Genomic DNA, 15788 nt, shown 5'->3' with positions numbered 1-15788 from the left:
TGTATATATATATATATATATATATATATATATATATATATATATATATATATATATTATTTTACCGCCATATAGCTACAGATTATTTTATCTACTAGTATATTACATTTGGAAAAGAAAAAAGAAAATAAATTTGAGTAAGATAGAATTGGGAAGTACATAATTGAATTTCAACGACAAAATAATATGCTATATAAAAGCTGTGTAACTAAAAAATCCTAAATATTAAGGAGTACGTATAAAAGCTAAATAAAAAAAGTAATTGATCTAACAAATAGGTCCCATAACAAATAACATAAATACCAAACAATCAAATCAAATGCATTCTATCTTTTCCTAATAATAAACAGCGTGATCATCTAATTGCCAACCAATGCTTTCCACCTAGTTGTAGAACGATGTCTGACCATGTCATTATATTCATTGTGAGTCCCATTTAAAGTTGCACATGCCGCAAGCATTCGAATTTTGGAATCAGGAGGCTACAAAAAGTAGAAGTTAAATTAATTAGTATGTCAAAAGAAACAAAAAGTACACAAGGTAGAAATTTGTTAACTTACCCTAGCAGTGAGATTGGGTTGAAACATGTCCTCCATTACCATCTGTAAACCCCGGTTAAATTAGTAGATAATTAGTCAATAAATTAGTTTTTAATAAGGAGAATTAGAAATGTGAATATTATATCAAATTAGGATAGAGCTCATCGAAACAAGAATTTTAACACTAATTTCGAAGAAATCGGTCCAAGATTAGACCAAATGGGCCAAACCGGTTGAACCGGACCGACCTATTAAATGAACCCAAGCATTGCTTTCTCCCTCATTTCAGCAACGTTCAGCTTCCCAGGGAGGAGAAGAACGAAAACACTCCCCAACCCTTACGGTGAATTTCCAACTCCCGTAACTTTTTCGTCTGAGCTCCAATCGCCGCACCGTTTGCGGCCACGTGTTCACCGCGTCGAACTCTACATTTCTATCGGAACAATTTTACTAGTAACTTATTTAATCACTCTCAGCCCTCTTTTCCCTCAATTTTCAAATTTTTAATGGGAAGGTTGAATTTCTTTGATTTCTGATGTTTTAGGATCCAATTAGCTTGAGGAAAACGTTCACTCTTGCTTATGTGAAGCTTGGGTAAGGTGAGGATACGATAATTCTATTTTATTTTCATTGAATTTGAGTTTTGAGTATTAAATTGGATATATCTGTGTTATGAATGTGTATTAGGTTATGAATAAATAATTGGAGCTTGAAATTGTGAATACTGGAACTTGGAGGAAGCGGATTAGTTGAGGTTTTGAGGGCTGTGTTCTTTTAGGAAAATTGTCTTGGAATAATACTTGGGAATCGGCTAAGGTATGGTTTAGGTTTCTTGCATTTAATATATAATTATCTATGAAAACTTAGGCTAGATAACCATAGGATAAGTTGAAATGCAGGTGTATATTTAATGTTTAGTAATGGGTTGATGAATATGCTTGGTTTGGTTTGGTGATTTGTTTGTAAGATGATATTGGTTGCTAGTTGGATCTTTGAAAGGATATGTGATTGAATTGTTGATTATATGGCTATATTTTGGTTTGGTTGAATGATGATTGTTGAAAAGATAAGGAGCTTGTTGAGGATTATTGTTGGCAATTTGGATTGGTGGTAATAGGTTTGAAAATAATTGGAATGGAAATTTCTAATGAAAAATGAGGTATTTTGTGTTAAAAGCCTAGGATTTGTGAACTATGATTCTTAGTTGAATTTTGGTTGTTGGATTTAAATATTGTATGAGTATAATTGTTGATCTGAGGTAGATTTATTGTGGTGATTGTTATGATGACGAGAAAGGGTATGTTGAATTGAAAAGAATGCAGGTTTGGACCCGAAAAAGGTGGCAAAGTCCGAGTTTTAGAGGAGATGCTGCCGAAATTTTATAAAGATTAGAGATTTTGTTTATATGATTATTTAAAAAGATTTAGATTCAAAGGTTATATGGTTTGATTTTGAGTTATTAAGAAAATGAGTATGTTTTAAGTTTGATTCATTTAGAAAAGAATGAATTATATTTTGAATTAGAACTATTGATGGACAGAATGGGAGGTGTGATAATGAAGGATAAGGATTGAATATGATTGATGTATGATGATGAATGAGATGCGATTGAGAATGATGTGGATGTTGATGAATTATAATTGAATTATTTATATGGCTTATGAATTTGAATGATCTGAGATACGAGATTCCCTGGATTAAGTGTCGTGGCTTGCCACCACGTGTACCAGGTTGAAAACTCGATATTCTGTTGACCCTACGACGTAAGTGTGACCGGGCACTATATAAATTCCCGGGAATGTTACCCCCATTGAGTAATATTGATTATTTGAGATAAAGCTATGCATAGACTCTTGGGGATGCACGTCGGAGGACAGTCTAAGGACAATTCAGACTTGTCAGGTTGGCTGGATAACCGACAGATGAGCCTCATCAGCCATAGGACAGGCATGCATCATATGCATATTACTTGAATTACTTGCTTGTGCCTTAATTGGGTGTGCCTATATGTACTTGCCATGCTAAATGTGTAGTTGTTACCTGTAATAACTGTAACCTTCTTGTGCTTGCCTTTATCTGTCTATTTGTCTGTGAAAATGCATGAAGGAGTTGGAGGTATGGAAGAATGGCAGTATGAGACTTAGATTTAAGGTTAAGTTAAGTTAGGTTTAAATATTTTTAGAAAACCACCTTTTATGGCTTCTGTTTAATACTTTAAGCTCTATAATCTGAGTGTCGGCGTTCTAGGATTGCCTCTGGCATTCCCAGGACCTTATATATTATGTGTGTGGCACCTTTACCATACTGAGAACCTCCGGTTCTCATTCCATACTATGTTGTTGTTTTTCAGATGCAGGTCGAGAGGCATCTCGTTAGGCGTCTAGACTCTTGAAGTAGAGTGATTACAGGGTTATTTTGTTATGCTATGATGTATATATATATATGTACTTGGCTTTCTCTCCGCATAACTTGTTCTTTTGATCCTCTTAGAGGTTTATGGAGAGGTAGGATTGTGTATATGTACTTTTGGGTTTTGGATATGTATGTATATATATGTAAATATTCTCCGGCCAGTCTTGACTTTGCAGACTGAGTCAGAAACTTGTTATTTTGTATCTTTGGCACTCTATTCCTACTTCTGTCATCTTATGTTTAGTAGTTATGGTTTTCTTAGCATGCAAGTCAACTCGTTCCTTGAGCGTTGTGCTTTTATTTTGCGATTTTTGTTCCCTCTATTCTTCAAGGCTCCTAGCATATTATAATTCTTCTGTTACTATATAAACTCATTTTATTTTAGAGGTCGTAATATCACATCACTTCTGTTTTACGACTTAAGCATAAAGCTTTGTGTGGTAGGGTGTTACACCATCCACTCAAGCAACCAAACAGCGGAGTTATCACTATAAAATACAAGTCATTTAAATAATTAGGATAATTACTATTCATGATCTAGTTAACAAGCATATCACAATAAAATAGGCTGTATACCTTGTGTTGCAATCAGGGATGCCACGAGCATTACAGAGAGGCCAATTGTCCATTGGAATGCTTTTTTGTCTAATATATTAGTGCTGGAGTACGGACCAGAGAAAATGAAATCTAATAGACCGAGCTATGGCTCAAAACAAAATGAATTACAAAAACATATTAATGATGAATGAACTTTAAATAACGTTTACAGAAAAAATTTAAAATTAAATAAAAAACTGTGTTTAAAAAATTATTTTCTATTACACATAATACATTTATAATAGCATTATATGAACTACTAAGCAATAATAAGTGATATTAGAAAATATATAGTTTACTCTACTATCAACAACTAAAAATACACCAAGAAGATTAAATATATCACCGTTCATCTCATGACGAATTTTTTGGAAATATCTCGCTTTGGGTTTGGATATGAATCAAGTTTGTACACCTTTCCCTCGTCAATAGATATTACCATCAAGAACCAGTGAAAAATGTCGTCAATGAGTGGAACATATATCTGTGTAGATATATTCATGGACAATTAGAGTAAAAAAAAAATCCAAATAGAGAGTGAGTGAGAATAAAATACATATTTTAACGTAGAAGACTTCGGCATCTAGATATTTTTGTACTTTTCATACACCTCTTGACGTAGCATATCTAGGTTAAGGGCATCAACCTAATTTTTGAGATTATAAATCGTTAGTTTCAGTGGGACTATATATTTTCTGAGGGTCAGTTACTGAAATTTCTTACCCCAAATTATGGTGGTAGAGACCAAGTTGTTATTTTGTTGGACATATCTTCAAAGGCATCATCAATACATTGTGTCATTGTTGTTTTAAGGGCAGCCAACATTAAAATCTACATGAAAATAAACATGTAAATAACTAAAGCATATTTTTCACGAATCTAATAAAAGTTACCGTATTTACTTACATTAGAGTGTACTTCATTGCCAAGAATGAGACACTGAAAATCTGCTCGACTCATCTCAGTATTTTTATTTTTGAACAGAGTTTCCCTGTGTAGATACAACAAAGTTGTAGTTGTATAAAAACTTACAAATACAAAAGACAAAGAAATAAATATTCGACATCAATAATTAACTTATTTATATCTATGTTTTATTTTTGTTAAGTAACTAACTGAATGTTTTTACCCTTCGTATAGGTCGTGGCCAAATACATAAAGTGACATTTGACATTCTTGTAGTGTCAACTGCATTTCCTTAGTTGGACGAAATTTAGACTTCAATTCAACTGAGAGTACACAACCAACTTCAGCTGATAATATTCTAGGTCCATTAGATCCTTTTGGTCTGCCCCTCTTTCGCCCAGAACAGACATTTTCACTTGAGTTGTGACATTTGGGTGACGAGTTCAAAGCAGCTTTGGATGCTTTTTTTGCCTACACGAATTATATAAAAAAATAACTAAAAAAATAATAACTAAAGTATACGAATGCTGCAAATGAAAACAAATACCTAATATAAGGATATACCTTTTCACGAAGATAGGTGCGAGTATAATTCACATTTCCTGATTGTTCTATCATTTCTTCGTCCAGGTTGATAATAGTTATCTTTTGAGATTTTCCATTCAGCGGAGTACTAGTATTCTCAGGCTCGATTCCACCAAGAATGACATCAGTATCTTCTTCTATGTTTGCATAGTCTTTCTCAGGTACTTCCTTCCCTTTGACCCGTCAGCTGGAACATGTCGTTGTGGCATTTGATCAGGAGCTGTTGGGCAGTCTCCAAGGTCCAATACTGCAACTTGAAGAATGGCCATCTCTCCCTTCATACTGTTGTACAATCTCTCCAGGTCGGTTATTTTAATGTGCAAATCCTGTAAAACAGAATATTAATATTAAAGAAAATTTAGTTGCAATCGTGCATAACAGATACACTTAGATTGAAACACATCGTGTAACACCCTACTACACAGTGTTTTACGCTTAAGTCGTAGAACAGAGGTAGTGTGGTATTACAGACCTCTAAACAGTAAAGATATACATATAATACTGAAAGAAATAATATACTAGGAGCCTTGAAACAAAACGGGTAAACAAAAATCGCAAAATAAAAAGCGCAACGCTCAAGGAATAGGATTACTTGCGTGCTAAGAAACCTAATAGGAACATGATAAAGATAAGCAGAAGAATAAAGGAAAGCTAAGGTAACAGCATAACTAGCCCCTGACTCAGCCTGCGAAGCTAAGGCTGGCCGGAGGATATATATATATATATATATATATATATATATACATATAAACATACTTAAGTATCCCCAAATAATCAAAGTAAACTCCTATCTCTCCCTAATCCTCTAAGAGGAGCAGCATACATAAGTTACTTGGAGAGTGAGCTAAACAAATATATACATATATACAACCAAAAATCAAAATACACCCAAGGACTACTTCGCTTCCCAAGATCCAGACGTCTAGCGAGGAGCCTCTCGACCTGCATCTGAAAAGCAACAATACAATATGGAATGAGAACCGGAGGTTCTCAGCATGGTAAAAGTGCCACGCGCATAAGAAATACGGTCCTGAGAATGCCATAAGCAATCCTAGAACTCCGTTATTCAATTATCCAACTTAAGTACTAAACAGAAGCCATAAACATGGGTAGGTATTCTAAATCTGCCTAACTTACTCAAGTTCAAACTTAACCTAACACCAAACCATTTCCTCCATTTCCTCCATCCTTTCATCATTCAAAATGCAACAGAAACAAGCAACCAAACAAGTTCACGCACAAGTAATGATCAAATAGTACAAATAGCAAGTATAACAAATAGTAGGTAATATATATCAATTAGGCATACCCAGGAAATGCATAGCAATCAATACAAACAAATGCATATGATGCATGCCTGTTCTATGGCTGATGGGGCCCATCTGTCGGTTATCCAACCAACCCGACAAGTCCGAAAACCTTAGACTGTCCCCCGTCGTGCATCCTCAAGAGTCTATGCATAGAGTTCACATTTAATCATCATATAATCACTCAATGGGGGCTATCCATACCCGGGAATTTATACGTGCCCGGTCACCCTTACGACGTAGGGTCAACAGAGTATCGAGATTCAACTTGGAACACTTGGTGGCGAGCCACGGTTCTTACCCAGGGAAACTCTTATCTCAGATATCATTATTCATAAGCCATGGCAATTATCATCAATACATCATCAAGTATCAAACCTTAACATTAAACTTCATTAACATCCTTATTTTCTTCATAAAGCCACTATTTACAACTTTCTTCACCTTCAAGTTATCTTGTTTTCCTAGCTTCTTTTATCTACTGGACCTAGAACCATACTTTAAGCCTTAAAGGGAAGAAAATGGAGGTTTAGTAGTGAAAAATTGGTTTAAAAACAGTCAAAACCGGTTTGGTCACCCTGAACTCAGATTTAAACACTAAACTTGCAATGTCCATAACTTTCTCCACAAAATTCCATTTTCCACAAAGTTGGTATCAATCAAAAGCTCTTGAAACTATCTTTTATTTGCAACAAACCACAATCCAATCTAAAATTTGAGGAGAATATTATGGACATCCAAAGTTCATCAAAATTTGGTTTTAACCACTTTCAACAAAACCTCTTTTTATCCAACTTAAGTTTCTTACCATTTAAAACTTGCATTGTAAAACCATATCAACTCAATTCATCAACAACCATTACTAATATAAGCTTTAATCAACTCAACCAACCTAGAACATAAAAAATTATCCACTTTTACCTCATACATCAATAACCTTTCCTTTGTTCACATCAATTCTTCACCTATACCAATTCTCATCATATATTTATCAACCTTCCATCAACATATATCAATTAAATGCCATTAACATAATTCAACTCTTCATACATGTTAATCCATCAACTTGACATAACAACCATTTATTAACAATCACCAACCATAATTCATCAATATCAACGTCAATACAACCCATTATAAGCAAGTCCAAAAGCATGAAATTAATAACCTCAATACCTCATAATTCTAATCTATGTTCATCAACAATTTACTCCAACAACATTACAAACTACTCATTAAATGCAATTAACAGTTCAACTTATCCTATGGTTCCTCTAACCTAAGTTTTCACACCACCGTAAATATTAAACGTACGAAACTTAAACCATACCTTGGCCGATCACTTAGTTCACCCAAGGCAGCCTCACAACTCAAAATTACAGCCCCTCCAAGCTCAATCAAACAGCCCCAAACCAAGCTTGATCACCAACAAGCCTCCAACAAGCATCAACATTCACATACACACTACCTAAACCACAATTAACACATCCAAACATAACAACTCAATACCCAAATTCCTAAATTCAGAAATTTTATTAGGGTTTGAGATCTCTTACCTTTATCCACTGATCCTTGGGCAATACCCACAAGAAATCAAGTCTAGTGGACCCCTAAAACATGAAAATCATCAAGGAATTGAGTTTCTCAAACCTTAAACCCGAAAATCATATACCAGCAGAAATGGAGCTAGAAAAAAGCAATTCACTTACTGTTTTGTTTAAATAGAATTGAAGAGCTCGACGAGCCCGACGCGTGGCCGCAAATGGCTCGTCAATCGGTGCTCCAGATCAAAAGTTATCAAGGTTTGAAGATGAGGTTAGGGTTTGCTTCTTCTTCTCCCCTCCCATGGCTGCATTCAGCGTTTTTGATGATTAAGAGAGGAGAGAGGGGTTCTTTTAAGTGTTTTATGCTGAGTTGGGTTGGGCCTTGGGCCCATTTTGGATCCGGTTCAACCGGTTCGGCCCGTTTGGTCCAATCTCGGGCCAAATTCTTTAAAATTGGTATCAAAATTCTCGTTTCGACGAGCTCTATCCTATTTTGATATTAGTTTTGCATTTTTAGCTTTCCTAATAAAGATTTAATTTATTAGCTAATAATTTACCGATTTTAGCGGTGTTTACACATCGCACCTTCAAAGAGGCAACTATACCATCAACAACACTGTTGGAGTGGAGGATTTCAACTTGACCAGATTGGTTTTCATTGATACTTTTATCAACACACTTGGAGGTATTATTGTCAATTTCCATTCTTAAGCGGGAATGAAAATATTTTTCACGGTTCAGAGATTCTTATGTATGCAAAGTTATGATGCTGCCCACTAAGAGCACCTAATAGTTACACGAAGCGCATGACGCGGTCAAAGCATAGAATACATGGCAGTTACAACAAGTCTATTATCTGTTATTTCAAAAGATCCACAACGTTCACATAAGTGGGTAACAGAATCAAAAATTAAAATGAAATTATATGTAAACAGTTATTCACTGCATTACGTTGTTATTAATTTATTCAAAAAGAAATTAAAATTTGAAGCTATTCAATATAAAATAAAATTCTATAGAAATATAATTAAATAATTATTCTATTTAATATCAAAAAACTTTTAAATATAACAATACAACGGTATTTCAATAATTTTTAACCATTGATTTTAATTATATATATGTTATGATTGATCCTGAAATAGTCATGTACCCATTCACTTGCAAATTTTCCTTTAATATATAATTAAGAGTACTTTTTCATTGTGCACATTTCATTTTATTCATTTATTATAAAAATTTTGTTGTCATATTATTCGATTAACCAAAGAAAATAACATGTTATTTTAAGAGAAACTAATAAACTATATTTATTAATTCTTTTAATACAACATAATAAATTTTAAATGTCCTTTTGAATAATATATATTAATTAAAGTAACATAATTATTCTAAATACAATATTTTAAATATAGTAAATAACACGTTTAAATAAAAAAAAATTGTTAAAAGTTATATCAATATTTTTTATATGCATTTTTTCATTAAATTTAATTTTCATTTGCAAGACCAATTATAAAAGTAAACTTAAATATTTGGTTTTATTTTCTATTTGGTTTGAATTTCGTCAGTAATAAAATATGACATATATACATATATATATAGTTCGGGATCATCCACTATAGATTAATTAACATAACCTACCTTACCATACATATGATTATATACATGAGATTATTTAAAATATTTAAAATATATATCATGTAAAAAACAATTTTGACACAACAAATGTATTGTGTGGAAAATAATCAATACTAATTCTTCTATTTTTGTTGTTAGTTTTCTTTTAAACGAATTAATTAGATATGTAACATACTTAATTTTATATTTTAATTCTTAAAATTACAAATTTAACATTAAAATTGAAAACAAATTTTAAACAATAAAATATGCTAAGTTATTTAACATGTAAAATGTATATAATAAATAAATTTAAATTAACAAAATAAGATTAAGAAAATAGGTTGTTATTATATGAACAAAATCAATTTTAAATTTGACTAATATTATTTAAAGATTACTTATTTATAAAGTTATTAAATTTATTTATTTTCTCAAACTTATTTCGTTAGAAGAAAATTCATAAATTTATATACAAAATAAATTATTATTATTATTATTATTATTATTGTTGTTGTTGTTGTTGTTGTTGTTGTTGTTGTTGTTGTTGTTGTTGTTGCTGACACTGACATTGTCCGGTGTATAACTCGTCCGCCGGTGAATACTTGTAAGCTCTCCGTCAAGATGAGGTATACGTCGGCAATAAGAGAACAAGGGGGTGGGTACTTGCAAAAGACACTCCGACGCTTAAGTCAGTAAGTGTTTAAGAGGTATATAATAATTCTATGAATATAGAATGTAAGAAATGAAATATAAGTTATCATGTGTTGTGTGTAATAATTCTATGAATATAGAATGTAAGACGTGATATAGAACTTATCATGTTGCCCTCCGAGATTAGATATAGAAGGTTCCTTTTATAGGCATAGAATTGATGAATAGAATTGATGTTATGACCGTTTGGTCATTAAGATAGAAATGATGGTCATTAAGTCGGTAATGAAGGTATCAGTTACAAGCAAAAGAATGAATGATAGTTAATGCCGAGTTATAATTTATAATGCATAATAAAGACTGAGTTATAAGGTGACGGATCACAACCCCCAAGCTTTGTCCGCCGATCATATGATCCAGGCTAAGCTTAGAAAATATAATGAGTTATAACTCGGTTAAAAGATAAGTGAATAATGATATGGTGAGCCCCCAAGCTTAGTCGGGTTATTGTGTCGGTACTTATTCAAAAAATAATTGAGTGATAAGAGTCATTCAATCAAGATAGTTGTGTGGGGGATACTTTTCCGCTTAAGAACAATTTTAGCATTTGATTGTATATGAACTGAAAAGTTCAGAGATAGATATCCATTGACGGAATCGATTGTATGATCCGAGGATATAATGGTTAATTGTCTTGGAAATTTTTCCAACCCACAACAACTTATTGATAAATTTCTCGCTCAAAGCAATTAGTTATTGAATATTTACAATTTATAGTGAAGGTCATATGACATGAATAAGATAAATTGAGAAAATGAATATGTACAAAGTCGCAACATATATTGAATAATATATATTGTAAAAATCAAAGTAGAAAAATATACCTTGAAAGTTGATAATTGTAGAGAAGAAGACGACATATATGAATGTCATACATATCAAATGTGAATATTTGAATTTCGTTGTGTAGGACATGCTTTAATTTGATAATAAAGCAATAAAATAACAGTCATTGAATAATACATTTAATATAATATTTTTAGCAGTTACAGTATGACGAGAGATATTTCTCGTACAATAATAGTAAATTTTGAATGTTTGCACGTATTTTTACTTAACTTTTTATATTAAATCAATAGTAACATAAAATTTAATAGCATAAAGTAAATAGTATAATAGTTATATACAATTGATTTTTTATAGAATCCAATTTTAAGATTTGAACTCATCATTACTGTCATTTAATTGTATAAATAAAATCATCAAGTAATAAGAATATAATACATGATGAAATAAAAATTCAATTGACATGGTTGTTATATGTCATTATTGTATAGAACAGATATTGAGGTTTGAATATAACTAATAAATTAGTAAACATTAGTTATACAAAATATAAATACAAAAATATGTGTGAATAAAATATATAATTTTACTTGTGTAAATAGAGAACTTTGAAAAAGTAAGAAAAATTGATAAGCAAGTTTGTGTTCGGATTGATTGAAAACCGAGTTTGTTCTCGGATTGATTAAAAGACGAGTTTGTTCTCGAATTAGGTCATTGTCGATTATGATATGTGAAATATTATGATACGTAAAAGTAAATCAATTCGAATGTATAAAGTACATACTTTATAAAAAGTTACGATAGATTAAAATTTAATAAGAGGTATTAAATAAAATCTTAAACAAGATTGTTGAGATTGGTTCAAAAATTTGAATGTAAATCAAGTTTTATGAATTTGAGGGGAGTAGGAATTATTTTACTCGTCCCCACAGACGGCGCCAATTGTTCTTGCTGACATTGTCCGGTGTATAACTCGTCCGCCGGTGAATACTTGTAAGCTCTCCGTCAAGATGAGGTATACGTCGGCAATAAGAGAACAAGGGGGTGGGTACCTGCAAAAGACACTACGACACTCAAGTCAGTAAGTGTTTAAGAGGTATATAATAATTCTATGAATATAGAATGTAAGAAATGAAATATAAGTTATCATGTGTTGTGTGTAATAATTCTATGAATATAGAATGTAAGACATGATATAGAACTTATCATGTTGCCCTCCGAGATTAGATATAGAAGGTTCCTTTTATAGGCATAGAATTGATGAATAGAATTGGTGATATGACCGTTTGGTCATTAAGATAGAAATGATGGTCATTAAGTTGGTAATGAAGGTGTCAGTTACAAGCAAAAGAATGAATGATAGTTAATGCCAAGTTATAACTTATAATGCATAATAAAAACTGAGTTATAAGGTGACGGATCAATTATTATTATTATTATTATTATTATTATTATTATTATTATTATTATTATTATTATTATTATTATTATTATTATTATTATTATTATTATTGTCAACAATATTAAACATTATATATATATATATTATATGATGATATACATATATTCTTATCTAGTTATTACTGTAATGCAAGGTTCTGAGAGTTCAAACTGGCTGATCGAATCATAAACAGGTGGAAACAACGAATCAGTTAGATATTATAACAGGAAGATTCAGAAACCACAGTCGGTCGGTCAAACTAAATTGGGATTCAGCCAATTTTCTCCCAACAGTCCAAAATCTCGCTGTTTGGTTTAGAGGAAAGGAACCTTAACCAAACAACCAAAGTCCAAAATGCTCATTATCACCCTCGTGTATTAGAAATTAAAAATTCAATTTTGATTTAAAGAAATGTTAATTACACTTTTAGTTCATTTAAAAAAACCAAAATACCTTCTTTATAACTCAAATAAAGTTAAACTTAAAAGAAATTTTAAAGTTTTTTCATAGATTCTATTTCAAGAGACTAACAGACTGTTTGGACACCTTTAAATGATGGAATTAGAATTCAATTCCATCAAGAAATGAATTCCTAAAGAAATGGAATTCAATTCCATAGTTTGGAATCGTGTGCTCAAAATAAAAACAAAGATTGAAAATTATGACCATCAGCAATAACAAGCCAAAAAATCATGACAATTTATGGAACTAGAAATCAAATTAGACATTTCATCAAACAGATTGTGCACATTAAACAAATACAGAAATCTAGAGTATGGGTAACAAATTTTTGCCAAAGTAATCAACATTCCCCTACCTCTAATTCTAGCTCCTAGAAATTGACAGAGTGAAGAGTTTGCGTTGCTCGAAGAGGAAGGCTTCACGGCACTGCAACAAAGAGCTTGCACCTTGTCAGAGAATGGTGAAAGTAGCGAACAACCCTGACGAACACAAACAGGGCTTCATGGTGTGCAGCTTCAATCCTCCAACAAATAAGCAAAATAGGGTTTAAGAAAGTGAAGGGATTATGGAATATTATAATTTGGACAGGGGTATTTTTGATATTGCACAGTTTAAGTGAGATTTAGGTGAGAATTGATTTTGAAATCAGACCAAAGTAGGTCTGATTTGTAAATGGGGGTAAAATGAGAATTGGAATTCTCACCGGAATTCAACTTCATGTTTTTTTCTATTCCAAAGCAAGGAATAGAATTCAATTCATCTATGATTTCAAATTAGATGCATTCCAAACAGGCTGTAAAAGATTCTTATAGCGTTTAAAAAATAAAATCAAAACCGACACTAATAATCTGGCGCTATCTTAGAACACTCGTTAGTATATAAAGTTATAAAAACAAAAGTACTTTTGTCCAATCAATAGATACTGAGAAACAAATATTAATACTCTATGGTAATTGCAAAAACTTTACAGAGTAATAAGTTAAGCTTCAAGAAACCATTTTAAAAATAAAGTAGAATTTGTTCTCATTAAAATTCACTTAAACGAAATCATAACACATTAACATATAAAAACAAAATAATTATTTTACAAAAGATCATACTATTTGTCTGATTTTCTCAATAAAATTCATACTTGCGCTTTTATTTCATATTTTTAATTGAAAAGATAGCAAAAAATCAATTAAAAATAAATTTATCAACAAAGATAGTAACCATTACTACAAAATTAAAGTTTGAATGAAGGAAAGCTTTACGGCCGCAGTAGTTTGTGTTGAATTAAGAAATTAACTAAATTAATTAGTGATGACAAACATTATTTTTGGGCAAAATAAATAATTAGTCTTGATTATTGATAATTGTATGTTGCTAATTATTTATTAAAACATTGCAGGCCAAAACTTTGTCTAGCAGCCCAAATTGGAATGAAAATAAAAACATCAAGGCTAGTGGGCTGGTTAATCAAGTGAAGCCCAAAAGAAACAAAGACAAAGAAATTAAAAGGGTTGCCTAATGGATATCCGATCCAAGCCCGAGTTGATTTCAAATCTCCCCATCTTGCTTCCAAAGCAACGTTCTTTTCCCCTGTCTCAATCAAATCACAGAACTCAGAAAAAGTAAGAAAGAGAGCTTAGTTCCTAAGCTAGTCATGAAAGAAGAAGGAAAGAGAAGGTTAAGCAAAGAAGGGTAAGGTCTAGTCAACCATTTTCAAACCACATCAAGAAAAGATCAGAAGGTTAAAGGTAACCCATTTCCTTAAACATGCAACACACTTTCTTCTCTTCATCTTCAATTCTCTACCACTCCGTTTTGTGTTATATGGAAAAGAGGATTTCTGTTCTTTACTGCTGTGTATCTACGGTCACAAGTGATTCTTGGGGACCAAGTTGGTTTTCAAGGGTTCAGATTCAATTTACCATTGGAAGACTTTTGTGGTTGCTGCTTTATGGCTTTCGGTCAAGATAGAGAAGTCAGAAACAAATTTTCCATTGTGAGGATTAATAGGAAAAAGTGAGACAGTGGGTTGGTGAAGCTCAAGGCTGAAGAAGTTGACCTAGGAAGAGCAACCAAGCAACATGCAAGGAGATAAAAGAAGATTTTCTGTTCATTCAGAAGTAAGGAGAGATAATCAGTGTATTGAGGTTTTGTTCTGTGAAGTGTTCTTTGAAGAAGTTCAAACATGCTGGTGTTAGCTTCTCTCTTCTCTGCTGTGTTCTGTTTTCTGATATTCATGAGACAAAAAAATTGTCTCATAAAATTCCGCTGCTAAGTTCAAACAGAATCAGAATTGAAAGATTGTTTGAAAGGGTCATTTCAGTAACTTAAAAGGAAGGCATAGATTCAACTCCTCCTTCTCTAAGCCTATCATAACCTTCAGTTTGTTCATTTCATATCTGAATATCGAGTTCACTTCTTTCTACAATCTTATGACGTACACCACAGCAAAAACTAGTTAATTCTACTTAATTGGTTATTTTTGAATTTTATTCTGTATATATAATTACCAAAAATTAAATTAAATTTATACACATTTAGAAAGAAAAAGTAAAAAGAAAAATATTTGACAAATAAAATTTTAAAAAATAACTCATGCAAGAATTATTTAATATGGGTAATTACTAATCAACATGAGCAAAAATATAGTAACACATCATCATGCCTTCAGTGTATCAAAAAGCAAAAGAAGAAAGAAATTAGCGTCGCCCGGATTCAAACCTGAGACCTTCACTGTGTTAATCTGACGTAATAACCAACTACACCACGACACCATTTGATGTATTATATATTCTATTTAATACAAATCAATATTAAAATGCATCCATGAATTGAATATATCAATGTGATGTGGCTCTGGCCTTTGGAACCTGAAAAGTGAAAA

At 31.9% G+C, this 15788-nt stretch overlaps 1 protein-coding gene and 1 long non-coding RNA gene across 4 annotated transcripts; one reads left to right on the top strand and one right to left on the bottom strand.

The window, feature by feature from the left end:
- Positions 1-133: 133 nt before the first annotated feature.
- Positions 134-8219, bottom strand: LOC112755410 (uncharacterized). 3 transcript variants are annotated; one of them, XR_011873697.1, is made up of 11 exons: positions 8056-8219; positions 7903-7956; positions 7677-7814; positions 5019-5365; positions 4678-4925; positions 4455-4539; positions 4272-4379; positions 3895-4194; positions 3528-3651; positions 561-602; positions 134-482 (listed from the first exon to the last, which is right to left on the bottom strand). XR_011873697.1 is itself a non-coding variant. In XM_025803490.3 (8 exons), the coding sequence occupies exons 4-7, from the start codon at positions 5070-5072 to the stop codon at positions 4278-4280; spliced, it is 489 nt and encodes a 162-aa protein (XP_025659275.1). In that variant the 5' UTR covers positions 5073-5365; positions 7677-7814; positions 7903-7956; positions 8056-8219; the 3' UTR covers positions 3734-4194; positions 4272-4277. The 3 variants fall into 3 exon arrangements, 1 of the variants encoding a protein (XP_025659275.1); XR_011873698.1 differs by having other exon boundaries at positions 3895-4032; XM_025803490.3 differs by lacking the exons at positions 134-482; positions 561-602; positions 3528-3651 and having other exon boundaries at positions 3734-4194.
- LOC140180396 (uncharacterized) lies at positions 821-3194 on the top strand. The gene is made up of 4 exons (XR_011874610.1): positions 821-992; positions 1084-1138; positions 1227-1355; positions 2890-3194. It is a non-coding gene; the product is annotated as an uncharacterized lncRNA (long non-coding RNA).
- Positions 8220-15788: the final 7569 nt, after the last annotated feature.

Source organism: Arachis hypogaea, chromosome 16 (assembly GCF_003086295.3).
Source record: "Arachis hypogaea cultivar Tifrunner chromosome 16, arahy.Tifrunner.gnm2.J5K5, whole genome shotgun sequence".
Classification (NCBI taxonomy): Eukaryota; Viridiplantae; Streptophyta; class Magnoliopsida; order Fabales; family Fabaceae; genus Arachis; species Arachis hypogaea.
Note: the sequence above shows the minus strand (reverse complement) of the source record. Positions and strands in the feature narration are given on the sequence as shown.

Excerpts from the sequence above, each read along its gene's own strand:
- LOC112755410 (XM_025803490.3), bottom strand. The coding sequence starts at position 5,072 with ATGATAGAACAATCAGGAAATGTGAATTATACTCGCACCTATCTTCGT. Across the intron at positions 4,926-5,018 it reads GCACCTATCTTCGTGAAAAG|GCAAAAAAAGCATCCAAAGC; the intron begins GTATATCCTTAT and ends TAATTCGTGTAG. Across the intron at positions 4,540-4,677 it reads GGCCACGACCTATACGAAGG|GGAAACTCTGTTCAAAAATA; the intron begins GTAAAAACATTC and ends GTATCTACACAG.